The 23,323-nt window shown below is 41.3% G+C and overlaps 1 protein-coding gene across 2 annotated transcripts in view; it reads left to right on the forward strand.

The window, feature by feature from the left end:
* The window catches only part of LOC115593106 (carboxyl-terminal PDZ ligand of neuronal nitric oxide synthase protein), a 51,019-nt gene extending 29,410 nt beyond the window's left edge, over window positions 1-21,609 (forward strand). The window contains exons 7-11 of one of the 2 annotated variants that reach the window (XM_030436473.1): window positions 444-616; window positions 4,528-4,683; window positions 6,389-6,593; window positions 8,588-8,906; window positions 19,113-21,609. In XM_030436473.1, coding sequence (XP_030292333.1) covers window positions 444-616; window positions 4,528-4,683; window positions 6,389-6,593; window positions 8,588-8,906; window positions 19,113-19,671 — 1,412 coding nt within the window. In that variant the 3' untranslated portion in view covers window positions 19,672-21,609. Of the gene's footprint in view, window positions 1-443; window positions 617-4,527; window positions 4,684-6,388; window positions 6,594-8,587; window positions 8,907-14,430; window positions 15,403-19,112 lie in introns of those variants that run through there. The other variant, XM_030436474.1, reaches the window with a different exon arrangement.
* Window positions 21,610-23,323: the final 1,714 nt, after the last annotated feature.

Below are 23,323 nucleotides of genomic sequence, written 5' to 3' on the forward strand. Positions count from 1 at the left end.
AATTAATCACAGTGATCAAACAGCGGCAACACAGATGTCTGGTTACACTGACATGTGAACAGATTGAAGGGACAACACAAAGGATTTGTGTGTTTTCTGAGGCCTCATGCTGCCATTGTTTCATATGGGACGGAGGGCAAACATCCCTGTGATTACAACTGTCACATCATCGGACAACGCAGGAGGGTGATTGCCAGTGCTACCAGTAATGAGTGTAATTTCCACAGTGAATGAATAGTTTTGTGGCACTGGGCTACAGTTGTGTGACACACACAAGGAAAAATACAGTGCATGTGCTTTAAATAGCAATAATTTAGGGTTTAGGTGTCAAAATGAAGGCAGCCATGTTTTCATACTTTTCTCAGGACTCTTGTGCATGACATATAGTAAATGTAGGAAACTAAATGAATGAGTTAATGGAAACATTTTGGATTTTCTCACAGGCCGTAAACTGACAGGAGCAGAGCAAGAGGAGGAAGAGGAAGACGGAAAACAAGGAGGGAGACGAGGAGGAGAAGATCCTTCAACCGGCACCTCCCTGTGTGAAAAGGCAGTCAGTGAAATTCTGCAGAGTCTGGCTGAGCTGAACGTGGTGAAGCCCGGACAGACCATTATAGTAAGAAACTACAGGATACACACACACACACACACACACACACACACACACACACACACACACACACACACACAGAAGATTGCGAGTACATTGCATGGTGGTTGATATATGATAACTGTCTAAAGTTGTTCCCTGTAGTATTTCAAAGGTCAAGTAATGGAGATGTTTAAAAGTCAAACTGCAAACAGTAATTCTGCTCACCTCCTCTCCACTTGTGCATTTAGAGGATTAACATTTTTTGGGACATATAGTTTTTGTGGATTTGTGTTTCTTGTTGGCTGTGGTTGTCTGACATCACAAAAGAGATACGCACAGGTACTGCTGTCATGGGCTTTAGCCCCATAGCTTATGTATGTTGATACAGTGGATTTTCTTCTTTTTTTTCCTTTTTCAACAAGGATTAGTTATTTAGCTTTAAGACTGAAGCTGTCTGTTCCTTTACGACAATTCCACTTAAACCTTGATCTAAACATAAGACCCCGCAGAATGCACAAAATTATTTCCTTCCTTCCGCAGTCGTAGCCACATTTTTAAATAAAAGGCAGCTAGCAAAAAAAGGGAAAAAATATGAAGTCCATTTGTTTTATCATCTGATCGTAATATATTTAAATCTACATGTAATTTCCGAAGGACCTAGACTGTGGTGTCAAGTCTTAACCAAACCATATTGAATAGTCAACTAAATTATTTAAAACCACCATGCATTCACAAGTCATTTGTGTCTGACTGATGATTAGTTTTCTGAACACAGCGCTTCTTACAGAGAATTTATGAGCAAGCAGGCATGCACAGTTATTTAGAAATCATAGGGACCGTCTTTAAACGGAGAGGAGGTAAGGTCTGCCAAAAATGTTGCGAGACTTGTTGCTTGGGACATTTTAAAAAATGAGTCATAAAAACTGCTAAATCCTGAGGTAAAATTGCCAAGTTGGCAACATGAGCAGTTGAGATTCATGTGATATTACAAAGCAGCTCACCCCCACAGAGATACTGTACAATACCAGAAGTTCAAGGCCCACGTTTTGCTGTACTTTTTAAACTTCACTTTACTTTTTAATAAGTTTGGTTTGACCAAATCAGCACACACCAAGGCTTCAGCCGACAGTCTTTGTGTTCAGTAAGCACTCTTTTAAGGGCTGTATCTTTGGTCATGTCAGGGGCAGCCTCACATTCACAGACTCACATCATGAACACCACATTCACATGACCGGTCGTTTCTGTCACAGTTTGAGTGAATTCACCTCTTTATGACTGACACCGGATTTGAATGATTACAGCTTTCTTTACTCCAGACTGCGTCTGGCTTCATAGCTGCAGGACTTAGCCTCCACCTTGATTCATTGCTTTTTGCTTTAGCGGTGTTTGATGCTATTATCTAGGCATAGTGCTGCCAAATGGCTCATTGAACTAAGGAAGTAGAGTATAGTGCTCTGTCATCTACTGCAGTACCTGACCAGATGATTGATCTGCAGCTCTGAGTTGGCAGCGGAGACTATAGGGATGAAATAACCTGGTCACTCTTGCATGAGGTAAAAAGACTACATTTTTATTTCTCTGTGTTTGAGATTTGGCACACTTTCATTCCTCATGAAGTTAGGAACTGAAGATCACATTTAATGTGTTGTGACAGGATGAATAGATGCAAACATGCAGGCTTTGGTGTGTCAGGATGTGTTCCTTTGAATTTGTCACCACAGAGAGTGTGTGTACATACAACTGTTCTCATGCTGCTAAAAGAGGGTGGGAAAGAGGAAGAGAGTGGGGAAAACCTGAATATTCCTGCTGGCTCTGAAAAGGGGGACACCTAATCCCAAAACCCAGTCTGTTCCCTTTGATTTCTGAGAAATGCCACCATAATCCCGTAGAGGGGTTCACCAACATCTGCTCCATGGAGATAAGCAAGGAGCGCGGGAGGGAAAAGAGAGAGATGGAGGTCGGAACAAAGAGTGTTCAGGATGGGGCGGGGGGAAATGGCCAAAAGATATAGACTGTAAAATAACAGTGGACAAAATAACAGAGACACATCTGAGGTGTTGAATCGACTTGTTATTTATTCCACATTCCAAACCCATTAAAGGACCTTAAGACCCATTTTCTCGCTCTGCTTTTTACTATATTAATAATTGGGTCCTATGAGCACAACATTTTAGCACAAAGGTTCGAACAGTTTTAGTTATTCCACATTTGTGTGTTTGTTTTCAATCTCAGCTCCTCTCAGCAGGGTGGGGTTCTGTTTGAAAAAGGTGATGTCACATAGTTTCCTGCACCAATTACAGTTGAGCAACATTCAGGTTGAGGTCTGGTGACAGTTGGTGGCTTGTTTGTTTGTTTTCAGGCCCCTGTCAATTCAATCTGATCAAACCACACACACACACACACACACACACACACACACACAGAGTCCTAATTAAGCTGTTTATCTGAGTTTTTGCGTGATAAAAAATTCATAACGAGGGCGACTGTTTATGCTTTTCCCATTGATGTTGAAGTTTTCAGGGGCCTGTAAGCTGCTCATTGCTCTGTTTGTTTTGTCCACAAAAGGGCAGTTAAGCATAATTTAATGGCTTTTGTAAAAGCAACCTTTAGTTCCCACCAGCGCAAAACAAAAATGTGTCGCAGCAATATGGAAAATCTGCACGCTATTTTTCTATTGCAACGGGGTCCGATGCAAATGATCCACAGTGCCATATTCCATTTTCGGCCCCGTCCCCCATTTGCAACAAGATGTAATAATAAGGATACTTCACGATCAGATTTGATCATTTCTGTTTCATGAATAATGTCTAATAAGTTCCTCCTGGACCCCAAATGTCCCTTTCCGTGACCCACATAATGTAATCAGACGAATAGCTTTCACTGTGAGCCACCTGCTGGGAAAAATATATGTCCTTGACTTGGCTGTTGAGGTAGTCATTATAGTATTTGTCATACAGAAGTGGATGCTGTGAGACTGAACTGATAAGGTTTTCTCCCATTTTGACCTGGACATAAGCTGAAACAAAGGATTTCATTGGTCAAACATTAATTTATTTACCAGTACCTTTTATTGTTATTGAAGTCTCTGAAACTTCATTTGACTTCTCAGATTTTTTTCTCTGTAACATTAGATATTCACCACCTGAGCAAAATAAGTTGAGATTTATTAATACTGAATTACAGTTACCAAACGTGCCACCAGCTGTCATCACATTCTGGTTTAAAGTGTTTTAACATGCAGCAATTGTTGATGAATACCCTTCGTAGGAATTAGGAGTGCAAAATTAAATTGTACTTTCTTTACACCCTTATTTTAAAAGTGTCACCGTGGCAGAATGTGCTGAACTTTACAGTGTGCTACTTCGCCCTCTAGCGGGGTAATGTAGGAATTACAATATACCGTGTACCACTGTGCCAAGTCATTTTCAAGACAGTAGAAGTGCAGTTACACAAACGTGATTTTTGTTAATGTGTGACTTAAGCACCCAAAATGCATCTACTTCTCCAGTAAACATTTCCCCAGCTTCATCTAAAAATCCTCTGAGAGATAGAGACTGTGTGAGATAAATGAAGACAGAGGGAAGAGAGTGGTATGGTGTGATAATGAGCTTGGAGATGATTTCATCTCTAGTGAGGAGCTACAGTTGGGGCTTCGGGTGCTCTAGATCAGTGGGTCACCGTCCTGGTCTCATTGACGTGGAGGACTGGGTGGTTTCTGTCCTACTGGTTCGTTAATTGCATTCATCTGGTGTGTGAGGTCTAAAAATAGCTCAGATTATGTAGACAGGATGAAAACCCTGCAGCAGTACTGGTCCTGTGGGCCAACATTGAATTCCCTTGTGTTATTGATGGTTCTCGTGGGCACAAGCTTAAAGTATGTTGTTTTTACCACTATTTTCCTGCAGTTGATATGTTTTTTTCTGTGTGTTTGTCAGGACTTGGATCGGAGGTCTCTCTTCACTGTGACATCTCAAGGCGTTTCTCCCAGCAGCCCTTGCTCTCTCACTCCCCTGGCATCACAGCATTACCTGCAGCTCCTCCAGCAGCAGCTACAGCAGCAGCAGCAGCACACACAGGTGGCCGTGGCACAGGTAAGACACAGACACAGGCTTTATGTATGTATTGTTTCCAAAGTTCCCACGACTCCATGAAATCCTAAAACATATAGTGTTTAACTGTTTGAATTTGTATTTTTTTATGTCAGAAGAGTTTTTTTCCTGCATGTGCCATCACTGAAACACAGAGAAGAAGTTCAAGCATTCAAGCCTCACTGCCTTTGTTATTGTCTTTGAGCTTCTGTAAAGCCCACAAGTCTCATTATACAAATTCTCAGTGTTGTAAGAGTAATTCACTTTGATCCGCATCTCAAACTGTGCTGTGTTGGGTCCTTGGACTTAATTTAAAGAAGGCGTGGGAACACTGGCAAAGAAAAGAAGCAAATCTTGTCACGTCAGAGATTCAAACTCACGAAGTTACTGACATTTGTGGCATTTACTTCTTATACCATTGATATCCAAACATGTATTTCTCAGAGTCTTTGCTTTTTTTTTTTATTTTAGAAAGTTACATTAGGCAATTTTCAAATTGGAAAAAGGGAACCAAATCATCAACATTAGATTAATTAAACCAGTCACCGGTTGTCTGTAAAAGCCAGATGCATGTACCATTAATTCATACTCTGACTTAGGTCTCAGTCGTCTCAGCCTGCCAGATCCTGACTCACTTTGTGGATTTAGCTCATCCAGCACGGCATGAATTATTAACTATTATTTGGCTTATTCAGTCTGTTACAAAGCTTCATATCTATTTCTGTCAGCTAGAGGAGACCTGGGCTAAAAATGCACCTGGAATCATTTTATTTTTAGGCTTTTACTTACTAAAAACAAATATAACATTTTTCCTGTAGTCTTGTCATGATATTTTACCAGATTTTTTTTCCAAAGTTACATTTTTCATCTTTTAAAACTGGTAGGAAAAAAGTTTTGACAGGTTGTACTTTTTTTTTTCATCTGTGAAAAAAAATAAGGAAACTTTTTTCATGTGAGAAATTATTTTGTGTTTAAAAAACAAAACAAAACAAAACCCTATTTAGAACACGGTCAAGGGCATTTCAGCCTCTTGTGGCCAATTTGATGAAAGTTTTTATCTGAGCAAAACGTCTTATTTCTGTTTTGAAAAAAAAAAACGGACTTGGATTAACCTGACGAATCCTTTTTTTCACCTTTTATTAGATTAGATTTTCTCACTTGCCTCTCAAGGCATCCGTAGAATAGAGACCTTTGGAGGTGAACTTCATTTTTGCGATCACTTCATGATTCAAGTGTCAGTCTGTCATACACACTAAAGTCCCAGTAATCTGTGTTATTAACCTCATGGGACCAACAGTGTTATCTCTTTTACTGCTGCTCTACCACTAGGGGACAGCATCAGCATAGTAATGGAAGGACTGTCAGAGCAGCATTAACAAACACAAGTGGTGCTGAGACAAAAATGCATTTGCAACAAGCATCTGAAGAGGATGATCAAGCCTGGTGTTTATAGCATCATCTGTGCAACATGAATGCGTATTTTACTTCAGTATTTTATGTCTGATCCATTTGGTAGTCCTGCTGTAGCAAAACTGACCTGCAAGTTAATAATCTACCTAAATAGTCATCCCATCATCACCTAGAGGCATAAGACAGGAAAAATAACCATTCAACAAGGCGCTGTAATTTATCTAGGTTTTGCATATGAATCGAGTCAAAAAAGGTTGACACACAATCAAACAAACCTTGCCCTTTGTTTCTTCTCCAGGTGCAGCTGCTGAAGGATCAGATGGCAGCAGAGACTGCTGCTCGTATGGAGGCTCAGGCCCGTGTCCACCAGCTGCTGCTGCAGAACAGGGACTTGCTGCAGCACCTGGCACTGCTTGTACAGCAGCTGAAAGAGCTGGAGGCCCGCTCCCCGAAAGCAGCACTAGCAGAGCAACCGCACCAGGAGCCTCAAGCTAACGGGCATAGTAAGTGACTGGTGGGAACAGTGTAATCCCTCAGACGGCCTCATGTCAGGTCATGTTCCCCTTGTACTGCAGTCCTTGTCACCACTCACTCCCCTGTTGGCAAGGAGATGTTCCAGTCGTTCATGACACAAGCCATGATCCCTAACTGGCTTCCTGCCTGGAAACATGGTCAGGTGTGTTTGATACCAGAGACACAGCTGCAGGCGAATGAACCCCATCCACAGGTGAACACAAGTTTTCCCCGTGTGCCACCTGGGTGTCCTGTAATTGAGCTTTTTGCTTTTATCTGTGCTGAGGAGAGAACTTTCTCCACTCTCCAGGTGTCAAACTGATTTAAGGTTTTTTTGTAGGCGATCATTTCGGGTTGTTTATATGTTGAAGATGTCCAGATCACAGCATCAAAGGATTAGTCACAGCCAATTAGGACTTTGTAAAATCCCTGTCAATTTTAATGATAAAGAGTGAGGATGAAAAGAAAAGAGTGTGAGTTAATACTCAATAGAATTTTACTTTTAATTTTCCAAAAGCATAAACACATTTTCAGTTCATGTAGCTACTTTCAGATGTTATTTTCTGGATGTTTAATGTCCAAGTTTCATGTTTATGAATGAGTAATATGAACTCAGTTAGAGACCAGAATTTCCTTGCTAAAGTTTCTGACTTCTGACCTGACATCAGAGGAAAGGTCAAGGATCACCAAAGTCTGTAGGATTCATCCTCTGGGAGCCATGAATTTCTGCACAAAATTTCATAATTTCATAAATCCAAATCCAAATCCATAAATCCACACAGCTAACATGACCCATACAAATATATAAATAGAAAATACTTTATTTTCTTCCTTTTACATGTTATTTGCAATGAAAGCACATTAAAAATCACAACATATCACAATCAAGTCAGGACACATAAAACACATTGTGGTGTACTGCATCACACGGGGCACCGTTATGTTGTGTGATGCATTGCAAGACAACAATTACACAACAACATGTTCAGAGCTACATTACAAGGAGCACCAGCTACTCCGAAGGAAGATATTAAAGATATAGTTGGATTAATATTTATGGTAAAATTGTTAATATATAGTTAAATTAAGACGTCTCTGAGATTGTCAATGAAAACTGATCCCTATTACCTTTGTAAAGGTAGAATCAATGAGCTGTTGCCGTGGGCTGCATTAGATTTTACAGGTGTAACTGATAAAATGGCCCTTGAGTGTACATCAAAATGAATTTTGCAGCTGCGGCTGTGTCGATTACCGAAATTATTTCAGAATGGGATTACTCCCAATTAATTTAAGACTTTTACATAAGCAGAGGGCCCTACATCAACAGCACGTTCACTCTGTGTAACACAATGTGTGTAAACAACAGATTTTACACAATAGCATCTTCATAATAAATAACATGATTATGTAATCAGAGTGGATTTGAAGGCATTCTGTCAACATTATCTCATATTCACAGACTCTGTGAGCATTTTACAGTGTTTACAACCTTTATTCTGGTACTCTCTCTCTTTCACACACACACACACTCACATACATACACACAGACACACACACACACACACACACACACTTCGTCCCAAGAGAGGATTTTTGGATGAGGGTATTTTGTATTTAGAACGGTCAGTCTTGCCAAAATAATAATGAATAACTCCACACACACACACACACACACACACACACACACACACACACACACAGTGGGCAGCTGTATTGTGTTGTGTTGTGATGTAGTTTATTTGTAGTTTTTGTAAATGACACATCATGGTTCATGCTTGTATTAATCATGTTAGACCCTCTGATTGAAAATGCTAATCTTGTTAATCTGATACATGGTGGACCTAAGTGCTGCTCTGGCACAGTGCCAGCTCCTCCTTTCTGTAATGAGAATCAACAAACGGAGAGATTTCGAAGGAAAGGAAACAAAGAAAGCCAACAAGTTGTGTTTACATCTTCTTGACTGATGTTTGTGTTTCGATTCTAGGTGGCCCTGAGTCGTCAGTTTCTCCATCAGCAAAGTCATTGTCTCTGAATCTGAAGAATCAACTCAACCAGACCCTGGACCAGCTCATCACCTCCACACCTGCATGGCCAGTCCAAACCTCACCCCTCTCCCCCTCCCAAGTGGATTGCGCCGAGTCCTACCTGAACCTGCTCAACCTGGAGAACAGCACCAAACCAGACGCATCACTGAACGGAGACCTGGACCCCTTCATCAGGGCCAATGGGATGGTGGACAACAAGGAGAACTCGTGCAGGGAGATTGTCCCGTCCCAGAGGAACTCTGCCAGCATGGATGAAAAGTAAGACGACCATCCACAAAAATTAATGCAATACAGTCACTTGCTTTCTGACTAAGGGTTGCCAATCTCATGCCTCAGCATTTGGTCTCTATATTGACAGATTTACAGACCAGGAAGTAAAATGTTGCCATGGAGTCAATTATTGAACTGTGGGTCCCTATATATGTTTACATTTTTGGCAGATTGGCACCATTAAAAATATGCCTGATTAATTATCAGTACAGACATGGATGTACAGACAACTGTAACTCTATTACGTTGGTAAGCTTGACTAATCACCAGGCCAAACACAGCACCTCTTACTGTCCTACACCCGACTATGTTGTCACGCCTCACAGTTTGAATCCCTCTGGAAACAGGTGGAAAAAAAGGCAAATCAGCATCCTTTTGGGTTATTCTGCAAGATTATTTTCTGACTCTGAGCAGCAGTAGACAGACAGCCAGCGGTGATGAGGAAGTTAATGGTCCGAGCCGAGAAATAGTTTTACACATCACGACCCGTAAACCAGCGAATTGTCACTTTATCTGCTTTTGTACGGACAGAAGAAGATAAAACTTGTTGATCAGTAAGACTTTTTTGAGAACTTAATACATAGCTGTGCTGGCTCTTTCCCCCTGATTCCAATGCTAAGCTAAGCTTGCTACCTCACAGAAGTGTGATGTCAGTCTTCTCGTCTAACTCTCTGCTAGAAAGCAAATATTTCCCACGATTCCAACTATTCCTTTAATGCGCATACACATTCCTGATGTCATACAAAGTCAGTTTGTGTTTAAAGTAACAGGGCTGCACAGTGACATACACAGCCTTTTAGCTTTTAGTGTTATTAGTGGAGAACAGCTCAACTCAGCAGAAACAGCCTCCAGCTAATGAAAGTGTGACTGTAATCAGGGGATTACAGAACACAGGGAGAAAAGGGTTCGAGTTAGACAAACAAAGAAGGGATCAGGTCTGAGGTTGAAAGAGGGAATCAGAGACGCCTGTGAGAGAGAATGAGATTTAAAGAAAAAAAACACGTCAGCTTTAACTCAGTCAGTGTTTCTGTTCCATGAAATAACTCATCTGGAGTAGAGAGAGAGTAAAGACACTAAACGGAATCATTTTCTTTTGGAATAATTTATGATGAATGTGTTTTGCTTTCCAGGGACATTTGAGCTTCTATTTCTTGCCGTCTCGCACATTTTATCTCGCGGAGTGCTTTTGCCGTTTGCACTCCTGACTTAGAGTCTGAATGCTCTTCATGCTGTTCAGTGATACACAAGCAGCTCTTACCTTGAATGCATACATGGAGCCACAGCATGTAATTACTTTTTAATGAGCTTTTTAATGAGCTTTTAATCTCCTGAAAGCCATCACAAAGACCAGCTATAGTAAAAAAATAAATAAAACACATAAGACATAAGATCAAGCAGAGCTCTTGAGCAGGACAAACTCTTTAGTCATTTTCCTTTTATCCCCTTCCTTCACTCTCTCATCCTCTCGCTTAAATTGCCCTCTCTCCCGCTGTTTCTCTCCCTGAAAGTGATCCACTGTGAAATGCCCAGAGGAGTGTTAAAGTTGTTTTCGCAACAGACAAGGAGAAAAAAAGTAGTCAGAGTTGGAAGTGTGTATTTGGCGTGCTCGTGCATGCTGTTGTTTCGAACGTCTGCTTAGTTTTGTGTGTGTTCATCTGAGCTCCCTCCAGCCAGACTCACATCCTGTGGTTTCCTGCCGCACAGACTCCCAGCCAATCCCAGCTCCCATCCCTTCACAACCTGAAACTCTACCCGCAACATATGCCATTTTTTTTTCTCCCTCTTTTGCATGAACATGTGGGGGGAAAAAATTCAGGAAACACAAAACTTCAGATCTCTTCCAAAGAGAGGCATCTGTTACTGTATGTTTCCATCTGAACATTAGTTTCATCTGGCAGTGTGACCCCCAACCCCCCCTTCTCTTCTTTGTATTTGTAATTATGTAACAAGCGGCATCTCTTTTCTGTCTGCCTCTCTTCTTCCTGGGCTTTTCTATTGTCCGTCTCAAAGGCTTGAGAAAAGATGTTAAAATATACCACCCCAGACACATTGTGTTCTTCCTCTTGAAAGTGACTTTCCCCTTTCTGCCATCCTCCCCCTCTTTTATTGCCGTTTTGTTTGGCTGTTCTCCTGAGTGACATCATCTTTATGTAAATAGATATCATAAAATTTTATGCTGGGGTTTATACTCAAATGGCATATAAAAAAATGAAACGTTGGGTTATTACTGCAACAGAAAAATGGGCAGCGACTATGCAAATGAGTACTGAAGCATAGGAAAAATAAAGAAAAAAAGAGATGGAAACTTCAACCCTGTGTTATTGTGTTTCCTCGCCAAACTCCTTTGCATTACCTTTGGCGCAGTCGTACTCCTATACCAGCCCTCCCCCCATCGCACGGCAAATTTTACTGCCTCCATTTGCTTTTGTTTTCTGGATTTCCACAGTGAATCGATGTTTACAGCCTGAGTGGCTTTATTTTATGTCCTGCAAACTAGCAGACAAATACCCCTCTGCCACCCTCTCTCTTACCGTCTCTCCTCTTCTTCCTCCTTTTCTTCGTCCTGCCTAAAGCCAACCTCCCCCTGGGTCCAGGCCTGGTCATGCAGAGCAATGGGATCTGTTCACTTTACTGTACATTATAACAGCAATTTAGCTTTAAATCACACAGGCATTATCTCCATATATGGATCATATCCATGCGTGCTCTCCAGCTGGCCCACGGACTCGAGCACTGTATGATCACTGCATATGGTATGTTGGCACACCGTACCAACATTATATATGAGCACATAGTGAGTCACACTTTACACAACAAAGAGAGAAGAGGAAGTAGGATCAAAACAGGATGTAATAGTATTCTTAAAATACACTTTGTGGGCAAAACATTGCACCCTGTTATTTGCAACTTTTTGAGTCATCCACCTCTTTATTTGAAAAACACAAAAACAAGAGTCAACAGCCACGTCACGTTACAATCCGCTCACATATGGTCAATGGAAATTGCTTCAAATTGAGCCCCTTGAAGGATGACCAACATTACTAGAATTAATCTTGAGGGAGACATAAATGTGCAAACCAAACTTCCGGACAGTCCATTCAACAGTTGTTGAGGAATTTCATTCAAAACTGCAATTGTCAACTTCATGGTGGCATTACAGGAAAAATCTGAAAATGACTGATGTCATTAGGACACATCATGTGGGAAACATGAATATCTGTACATAGTTTCATAACAATCTCTCTCCTCGTTTTTGAGATATCTCCGGACGAACATTGAGATCCCTCAAGCCGTGCATCTTGCCCACACAGAGCACAAACAGACACACATGGCAGCGAGCTTATATGAACGCTCAACTATACATAAATCACAAGTGAGTCATGCCTTCCTCTGGCATGGTATGGACTCCACTCTTTCATACTCTGACCGTATATGTTGTATAATCACATCTCCTGACCTGACCTGGAGATTTTCCCTCCACCTCCATCATTTTCTGCTTTCCCTCTTCATCATTAGCACCATCCTCTACACTGCACCAGCAGCCTCGTTGGCCACTAATTTCATCTCAGAGATGTGATCAGACTGTAATGGACGATGTTTGCAGGTGTTTAGCTAGAGCCGATCCTGTCAGCTGGATTTCCACACTGTTGTTCGGAGATGGAAAGATTAATTTGTGTTCTCTGACTCACGTGAGGCTGAATGTGATATCAGAATATCAGGAAGTCGGCCTGTCAGTCACTGAGTAATATCTGACGGATGCTCTTTAGAATACAATTGCTTGATTTTGAAGTTTAACAGACACTTAGCGGTTCCCGTCACACTCTTGAAGACTCTCACGTTCTGCCACCTACATGCTTAAACATCCCACACAATCATCCCACACACTCTCAGATTGGTGTTGGGTGTTAATTTCTTGCTTTTAAAAAGGCACAGATACCCTTCTTTGAGTTGAAACCTCCTACTGTGTAATGGATTTCACTGGGAACCATTCCTTTCAGAGACCTGACTGAAGTTGGAGATGTTTTCCTTTTGTCTCCACCTGTTGATCTGCAGAGCTCCTACTGGGTGTTTTTGTAATCAGAAAGTGTTGCTAAAATGTGCCTTGGTCCTGTTTGTTGAATGGTGATGCAAAAAAACCATGCTGTGCTTATGAGTCATCTGTATTACCGAAACAGCGATGGTTCGTTTTAACTTCTAAAACACCTTTGCTGTTTTGGTCTCTACATTGATTTTCATGTGACCTTTTAATTTTGCCAAGTAGAAACAAAAAGTGAAAACTTTAAACCATCACAGTGATTGTTCCGACTGTCCATTGTTTGGCTTTTATTTTAGAGTGAAATAACAGTAACTTTCTAATTTTTTTAACCCATCACATTCAGCTACCTCTGATACCATTATGTGAAAGTCCAATTAATTCCATCAATAAGTGTTCACTCAGTCACAGTTCAGAGGCCTTGATAGGTATCAAACTCCCCCCAACTGAATCATCAGGACAAAAGATTAACAATTGTGTCGTGAGGGCATTTACTGCATTTTAGTAGTCTTCAGATACACCCAGAGAAGCGACTAGTCGAATGATTGCAGGAGGTATTTTTCATCAAATAAAAATGATCAATTCTCATCAAAAGCATGTCAAATAAAACCATTATGGTTAACTAATGTAGGCAGGAACAACCTGGGGGGTGGTAGAATAGTAGGGTGACCAGATCCCAACAAACCAAATGTGGTTTAAATATTTTCTGTGCTACAATGTGAGACACTTTATCAATTTTTGATATGTTTACTTATAAGTTACTTTTTAAATAAAACATTTCTATCTTGCCCTTCAGCTTTGAACATGTGCGTTGCCCTTTGGATGATCCAGTAGACACTGCTTTTCCTGCTAACCCACCACAGGGTTTTTTTGTTCTTTTTTTGCAATCTCCAAGTGTGGAAAATGTGACACGCTAACCAACTACCTGCTGACCTGTATCATAGGGAGTGCTGCACGCTGTGTTCAGTGCTAGTTATTTCAGGTGCTGTTACCAGTCTTACTTTCCAACAAAGCACATCTCAGTGAAGACAGCCTCCACCGTTTCCTCTTCACAGCCATTGGATGAAAGCCAAGGAAAGCTTGTCGAAAGCCTCTGTCCTGCACAGTGGTTTGACTATTGAAAACATAACCAATGTATCAGCTGGATGATATAATCAGCTGATATTTGTTTTCCTCAAATAAAGTTTATCATTCGTAAAATAAATGTTGCCCTATATATCGAATTCTAAACATTCTTTCCCCAATATCAATGTTGGCATCAGCCTCCATAGGATAAAAGACTGTAACATAGACTCCAAAGACTTTCTTGTTTCCACCTTGGTAACATTGAGGTTGTCAACAAAAGAACAATTTTGAATTTGGTAACACATTTCTGAAACCAGCAGCTCCTCTCACAGTTACCTTGCTGTCTCACAACTGGCTGCTCCAAAGTAGGAAATTGATCAGCTGTAGTCTAACTGTTGCCTCTCTTTGGTACAGGTGTGAGGACCCTCTCCTGCTCTTCCTCTTCCTCCTCTAACCATCCCTCATTTTCCCAGTCAGTCTGCTCAAACAAACAAACTGAACCCTAGATTAACACCCAACAAGCTCATGCGTTCCATCGTCCCGTCCCTCATCCCCGTCCCTCTCATCGTTTGCTGCACCAGCCTGCCTCTCCCTGGGAGCCTGGGGTGCTCTCTGCCACTGCCCCCTTCCTCTCCTCTTCCTCCTCCTCTTCTTCTCCTCTCTGCCCCTTCTCCTCCCTTTATGTGAGTATTATTCATGACTACCAGCATGTAGAACCAGTGTCTGTGGCACAAGCATGGGACGAGGCATGATGTGGGTGAGCGGTGTGGGTGGCTCGTGTGTCGGTCTCACCAGTGATTTCTCTGCTAATGGCTGCATAATAACCTCCATTTACATGTGGATGTGGTCCTGCAAATTCATAACCACATTAGCATCAAGCTCATCAGTAGTCACACATGTGTTATGCATGGTAGCACTGTCTGTGTTTTTGTTTTCCACCCTTTGGACTTGTTTTGTCCGGGGTACTTTCTTCCAAAATAGACCAAATGTTCTTGTCAGGATCTGGTATTATCTTGTCAGTGCAGGTTCCACCTGAATGGTAAAGCTGTCAGAGCAGAGGCTAAAGAAAAGTACATCTTGATGTACCTGTCTAATACTCACTGTGCTACACTGAAGTTTATATTTATGTTTGTGTGAGTGTGTGTCGGATTTTGTCACGTGCATGTCACCAAATCACTGTCCTCCAGGTGGAGAATGTTAAAAAGCCCAGGCTCAGGCACACAGCAGCGGAGGGCTCGCATACTAGACTGTTTGGGGCCAAAATTACAATATCAATATATTGGCCGCTACATTTTTTTGCAATGATCACTTAATTGAAGTAATGAAATGCTACTGGGGTCAGAATATTTTACAGTTTAACAATAAACGTTATTGTATAAAATGTCACTTGAACAGTAAACTTCATTCAGAATTTACTAATCAGAAATGATTCCAAGCATCTTAATCTGCTCTGTAATGACTCGAATAAAAAAGTCGATGTTGGTGCATATCAGGCAACATATACACAGATAACAGTATATCTGTGAGGAGCTGTTATCAGCTGATATTATGAACCAACTGATTAATCGGTTGATTCAATATTATTTTGGGCTAAATTAACAAAATTGGTCTTGAAATAAATAAAACAGGTTTGTTGCTTACATTTTTTTTAAGGGACACATATCTATAAAATAACATTGTAGGATTGATTATAATATTGGTTTATTTCTTTTTGATCCACTTATTGAATGCTTATATTATGTATATTAGGCTGAAAATTACACATAAAAAACTTGATTTTACCTGAGACATACTGCCAAACAGTCTTTGGCACGGATTGGGTCTCTGAAATTTTATTTGATGTCCTTTATCACCAGGATAGTTGATGTTGTCTCAAACAAAAGTTTAAATAAAATGTGTCTCTTAAAGGACGACAACTCAAATATGGTAAACATGGATCATGTAAAAAGGATAATGGGAATGCTGAGGCCTCAAACATAACAACAGTTGCCGTCCATTGTACCTGTTTTCACAAGTAATTGCACCAAATTAGAATATATGAAATAATCAGTTTTTAACTGCTTTACAACAAAAATATATTTGAATTAAATTGAATATTTGAATTTAATTTTGATAATTTGATATTCTTCTTTAGCAGTAATAGGAAACACTGTTTATGCGATCAACCTCCTAAAAATCTCTAACTTTAGTGTTGAGCATCAAAACATTTGAGTAGTGTGGTGGATATAACATATAATCCTTAAATGTAATGTAGAATTAATCAAATTGAAGGAATACACGTGGGCTGTAGGCAACATAAAATCAGCCTTTTCTGGTCACCATGAGTCATCTAATTTCTATTATACAGGTCTGAGGATGACAAAGAATATTTTGTTCATCAAAGGTTAAAATTTGGCACAAAGGTTTGTCATTGACAACAGCAGCTGAGACACATGGCAGGTTGGCTGAATGAGGCGATGATTGGTGAGACAAAGGTGAAATAATAAAGCAAAGAGGTAGAAAAATGGAGAGAAAAGACACAGCGGAGGGAGACGGGGACAGAAAAGAGGAGCGCTGAGTCAACGGTATGATAACGAGTCCAGGGAGGCAGACAGCTCCTTGATCCAGCTGCACATTCATCTTCAAAACTTGGCAGCACAAACATTCACATTGAAAACTAACAGCACAAGACACCAGAGCTGAATCCAACTCGTAACAAGAATTTCAAGCAGCAAAGGGTTTAATTTTAGCACCATGTGGGCCACTCTGTCACTTTGTCACATTACTGATGTAATTTCCTCAAATTAAACAAAACCTTCTTCCCACACAAAGATTTGTTGTTTGCAAGAGTATTAATGGGAGCAGGGACAACACTAGAAGTATAGATACACACAGACTTACAGCATAGCAACTTGTGACTGAACTAAGAGATCAAGCCAAACTGCAGTTTTAGAAGGTATTTAATGGGGATGCACGATAATATTGGCACCTCATCGGTATCCACCAGTAGAGGCTTTAAATTAAAATATCTGCATCTGTCTAAAATAAACATTCTTCCCGGTTTGATATGCTGTAAAAGGACAAAGAAAGATCAAATCAGTAAATATACATCTCTTTGATATATTGTGTGGCAGCCAAGTCAACCAAAACTGAATTTATGCCACCAATGATAAAATAAACTTAGGACATTAGGAAAAAAAAACAACTTTTACAAACAGAGATCAAACAAAAGAAAGAAAAATAAATGATGCCAAGCAACGGTGTTTGTTATTTGTGCATTTAGAAGTAATGAATTGTGTGAAAAGGTCATGTATTTGTCATTATAAATCACAGGGTTGCGTAAAAAAATAAAAGTTTGTGACTCCTTCATTCCACACAGACATATAACATATGTACAGTTATTTCTATACATATACACAGAAAAACGTAGTGCATTTTTTTTTTAATTCGTGCCAATAAATGTTGTAGCAACAAGGTGGTGATGGATGTGGTCGACATCTTAGTGTTGATCTGGAAAACACTGTGTCCAGTTTGACTGTGTGTGAGCTCCGAGCATCAATGCTATAAACACAGAGTCCACATCCTGTCCCACTGAAGTGTAGTGTAATCTGTATTTAGATTTGAAATTTACAATTTAAGTAACCATTTCAATTTCTGGACTAGATTAAGTTTGACCTGCTGGTGGCACTGAAGGGAATATTAGGGGAAACTTGGAAGTTGCATTCCAGTCACCTTCCAGTTGGAATTTCCCACTTCCAACCTCCAAGTGCTCCAGCTGCAACGCCAAAAAAGATGTCTCTTGTGTACACACAGTTGAGCAGTGCAGCCTCCCTGCATTAGTTAACTTAATAACCAAGGACTCATGATCTAACAGACGCCATTATACATTTAATTTTGTCTAGGAAGATGGATCCTCAACGAGGTTACAAGTAGCAATTCTGACATCCATTTTATTTTTTTTTTGAGAAGGAGGTTGGAAAATTTCGCAAGCTGTCTGGAACACGGCATAAATACCAGGTTTTATGTCAATGTAGCAAATATTTTCCAATAAAAATCAAAGCATCCGGCTTATGGTCTTGTTTAAGGTTAAGTCAGGTAAACACCAAAGTCAGTTTGCTTCATCCGGTGGTAACCATGATTGTCTTAATAAAAAAAAAATCAAGGCAATCCCTTCAACAGTTATTGAGATGTTTCAGTGACAGCATCACCCTCCCTTTTGCCATCCCACTACAGTAATAAAACCTGATGATAAGCCTCGTGACATTGGTATCATTTGAGTTTATATTGCAGTGCTGTATTTGCTTCTCCATTTGTTAGTAGGGGAAACAGTGGGTAATTAAGTCTGGAGATGGTTTCCCTGCACCATTACCAGAAGTCTGTCCTTACTGTAGCGGCAAACACCGACCTTGTATGAAAGCAGAGACAGTTAATACATCAGCAAGTTCATTACAGAGACCAGATCCAACCACAGACCGGATTTCACAGGAGAACGAAGTTAGCAGCCACCAGTACAGTGTAGGTGGGAGGAGTCGGGGAGGAAGCGAGGCTCGTTAGCGGGTGTGTGTCAGGATTCATTTTCAGAGAAGGACTGTGTGTGGCTGTGCACTCTGGTGCATTTCTGTGGTACAATCAGAGACACTGCAGTGGAGCTATTTCTGGTGTGTGTACGAGGAGGGGGGGAAGCCTGCAGCTCTCTCCTCGCTTCTTTACCCCCCCCCCCACTCTTTTTTCTTCAGCTTTCTTTTCTTTCCCTGTCTCCATATTTTCTCAGCAGGGTAGCTGTGGGATGTAGATAAGTCCCCAGACCCCAGGCAGCCAGAGAGAGAGAGGGAGTTACTGTCTCATCTAGTAACAGCTAGCGTCATAGTACGCTCAGGTTAATGGGGTATAATGTGACTGATGGAGAGGAAAACTGGCTTGAGGCTTATTCTCATACACCTGCTTGGTACAGAGAGATGATCGTGCTGAATCTGAATCAGCAAAATGAGATGACAATGAGAATGTCCTCATGGATGTACAGCACATCTTTTCTATCAGTAAAGGCTGGTGAAGGGGGTAAGATGGACAAAATAAAGGCTTTCTGTTGCTAACCAGTGCCTCTGTTCTCTCCCTGGCAGGTATAAACAGACGATCCCCAAACTCGATCCCCCTCCGCCCTCTATGAACCGCAAGCGGGCCAGCAGGACCTTGTCTCCGGGGTCAGACTTCCCAGCTGTGTCAGAGGCCACCAGCTCTAACGACGTGGCGCCCAGCCGCAGCAGCAGCCTCTCGTTCCCAGACATCACTCCCAGCTCCTTGTCGTCGGCTGATTTCCACTCGCTCAGCAACGGCGAGAGCAGCTCCTGCTCGGCCAGTGAGGACTCTGGCGTGCGCTCCGAGACCAAGTCCCTGCTGTCGCCGCTGCGCGACGACGACGACCTCTTTGGGGACCGCGGGACGTTTTTAACGGCCTCCAGCGGCTGTGACAGTCCCCTGGAGGAGAGGTGTGAGGCCATTCTCTCTCCCTCCAAGTCGTATCCCGCGGAGCCCCTCGCCCTCGTCTCACATTCAGACACCTTTGAGCACCCGCTGCCCTTCTCCTCTCCCATGAATGATACCTGCCTTCACATCAGTTTCTCTGAGGATGAGCTGCTGGAGAGCAGCCAGGAGGACCCTAACGTCCCACAGCGGAGTTAGGGGGATGAGTTGACGGGCCTCTGGAGACCTTTCACCGTGTCCTTCAATCAGCTTTTTAATGCAATACTTCCTGTCAGACCCTCCTATGTTTGCACTGGGCTCCATTTCAGGACCTGTAATTATCTCGTCCACTTGTGACACAATACAGACATAGAATAGTTACTGAAGAATAATCTATCGTAATAAATTATTAGCCAGATTTAGTATTTTTGTAATGAAATTAATGATCTAATTTACTTTGTAGTGACTAGAATGTTAAGCAGAATACATGTAGCAGTTCTCGCACTGTTAAAGTCACGCGTAATTTACCGTAGAACTCAAAGCCAACGAGGGACACATTTTTATTTTTGCTAGTAGTCGACATTACACATTGTTTTTGTATGATGCTTCACTGTGGCGCAAAAACTACTGTGGGATATATGACTTTCTGCATTCTTTCATTCACGATGATCATGCAAATGTTGGTGATGTTGGGAAGAGCCTCGCAGTCTGTAGAGCACCCGAGAGGATGATGAGTGGAGAGAAAAGAACAAGAAAGTCAGATTGCGGAAAAGGGGGAGAATAAAAATGAGCAGATGTAGTTTCGGTGTATGCGCATCCATTTGTGTCTGTTAAGTGGGTTTTAGAATGTTTTGTGCTGCTTGTATTCGGGGTTTTTCAGACTTGTAGGTCTTAAAGCAGGGCTGGAAAATTGCATTCGATTCTGTTGATAGCACGGCTGTAATCCCTGAAAATAAAGGGATTACCACATTGACCTGAAATATGTTAGTTTTGAGAAAAGGTAATGGAAGAGAGCAAAGTCGACACAATGAGCTGATGGCAGTGAAAGCTTTGGATTGCACCTGTCTGAGTGGGTAGTCCGTTATAAAATGAACTCGATGGAAAGATAACTGGGGAATTTGGAACGCTTGGCAGATGGATTTTCTATGTTCTGTCTGAAATTTTGAATAATTAGCTAAATTGGTTTCATTTCGAACCGTTTTAAACAGCATTGTTTATACATTTGTGTACATATACTGTGTAGCTTAATCTAAACATTAGGAACAATGTTTTAGCTTCATACAGTCGAGCGACAATGATGACTTGATCAATCATCAGATAATTCACCTATAATAATTACGATAATCATTTTGTGGTTAGTTTTTTAAAATGCGCTGGTTCCAGCTTCTCAGATGTGAATACTTGCTGTATATTCATTGGTAAGATGTATGATTATGTAAGTCAGCGGAGAAAATGGTTAAATCGACAATGAAATTAATTTTTCTGCCGCACTAGAACTGAATATGGAGCTTTCAAGATAAGATATTAAATAAAGCAAGACATTAGTGTGTTGTAGAGCTGGGCCTTAGAATAACATAGGGATATTTTTAGACTCTTGACATTTTGAAATCTTCTCAAAAGCAGCTTTTTGACCAAATACCTTGATATTGCGATAATATTGTACAGATGATTATTGGTGCTTTCACAGAATATTAACCCTATTATATTTTTGATCATTAATCATCAGTAACGTAGACTTAGTGGGTAAAGGGAAGTATTAAAACAAGTAGAAGATTCTGGTAAGTTCAGAAATGTAATGTAATGCAGCCTTTAAAACCAGGAAAAGACACTCGCAGTATGTCATATCTCTATAATGATATCCAAAATCTAAGATGAAATACAGTCTCATATCATGATTAGGATTTAATGTCATGACTGGTTTAATAATAAAGGTTACCGGAGTAACTGTAGAAGTAACAGTAAATGGAAGCGAGAGTAGAAGCAGCTGAGGTGTGAGGAGAGGGGTGGTGAGAAGGTGCAGGTGTAAAATGCCCACTGGCGGAGAGCTTTTTAACGCCCAGAGACGAGGCTTTTCTCAACATCAGGCGTGGCAGGCGAGGTATGACAGCAATAACATGTGGAAGAAAAAAATAAAGAGGAATAGCTGAAGAATGTCAACGCTTACCTGTGTCTTCTTTTTCTTTGAAGATTTTCTCACCCCGAGTGTGTTTGTATTACATGCAGAAATCTACGTGACCAGTCTCTCGATTATGGGTGACTGAACACGAGAATGATTTGCGTATGTAGTCATTCAGGAGGAGCTGTGGTTCACTTTACTGCTTAAATGAGCCTGTCACTGCATGCTTCTTTGTTGATACACGCCTTCTATGTAATTTCCCTCAGCTGCAGCTCTGTACACATAATTTCATCCACTGACTGACGTCGATGCAATTTAAGTGGCATTCACATGTAGTATTCAAACGGGTGAAGCAGTGGAAAATGGTAACAAGCAGCTCAAAGCTGCCTTTAAACCACTGAGTAACAATGCAACCACGGGGCCACTGTTCGCTCCATCTCTTTGGTTTGAAAAGGGAACAAGCTCTGCCCTTTTACTCTGCGCTAATTATGTCTCCTTACATTCACGTTTGGCATTAAAAGTCCATGTCTGTCAAACTTTTTCCCACATGCGTATCATTTTGGAAGGCTCGTTGACACACTCGGTCACTTTCTCTGAGTGGTTTTTGCTCCCGAGGTGCCTTCTTTAAGGTGAGCTGTTTCCTCTGTTGCCCCCGAGGCCTACAAAGCTCGCCTCTGCCGCGCACACCGTCGCTTCGAAAGGCGGGAGCAGTTGACTGACAGGCTTAATGTGTTCAGGGAGTCAGAGGGTTGCAGTAATGAGAATGGAGGCAAATAGGAAGGCCTTCGGCGTTCAGGTGTTGGAGCTGTTATTTCCCCTGAACCTCTCTGATCTCCGGAGAACAAACACCACCTCTGGTACAGGCTGAACAAGAGAACTGATGACGCGTGTGTTGTGTTTTATTTCTGGCACAGGATTTCTTCCTGTGTGCCCTCGCGCCCTCTTTCAACTCGGAATTCCCCAACTGGCCAATCAATAATCCATGATGTCTACGCGGCTCAGGAAAGCAGGAGCGACTCCCTCTTCTCTTGTTCTTGCTCTCCCGAGGGGGGGCTTCCATCTGAGCCCGTTCAATACCAGACTGCATCTGATCTGCGATCAATCCGACGTGCCTCTGAAGAGCCAGATCGCAGCTTGGCGTCGCCTATGGCCACGGTCCTTTATGTGCCTATTAATGCCGCTGAAAAGTCTGCCTATCGACAGGAGCGAGTCACTGTCCACGATCAAATGCATAACAGCTGCCAGTGGTGATGAAGATTAAACAGCAGATTAGGCGGTATTTTTCAAAATCATTAAAAAATGCTTGAGCACCCCTTTTTTTCACAGTCGACATTTTTACAGGATTTTGAAATAAGAAAATCAAAACATTAAACCGATAACACATATTTCAGGGATGGGGAGAAATCATCGCCACAGCAGGCTAACTCATAATTTATTAATTGATTATCTGGTTATCATAAAGGGATCTTTCAGAAGCAGGGGTGGCATTAAGTAAAAAGAAGAGATGATACCACCAAGGTCAGGGCGTCGGTCATCTTTCATTTAAATGCAAATTTGCAATTTCAGAAAGTTCCCCATGTGATGCCAAATCATTGCAGGACCATGATTATTAATTAACAAACTGTATCTGTTATTCTGTCCTAAACCAAGAAAATTAGCTGGTAACAGTTTTTCATTGCAGTGTTTGATAAGAGCCTAAAGGCGTGGCTGCATCATTTAGAGATGTCTGGAGGCTCTGCTTGTGAGGAACTCCAA

Source organism: Sparus aurata, chromosome 12, assembly GCF_900880675.1.
Source record: "Sparus aurata chromosome 12, fSpaAur1.1, whole genome shotgun sequence".
Classification (NCBI taxonomy): Eukaryota; Metazoa; Chordata; class Actinopteri; order Spariformes; family Sparidae; genus Sparus; species Sparus aurata.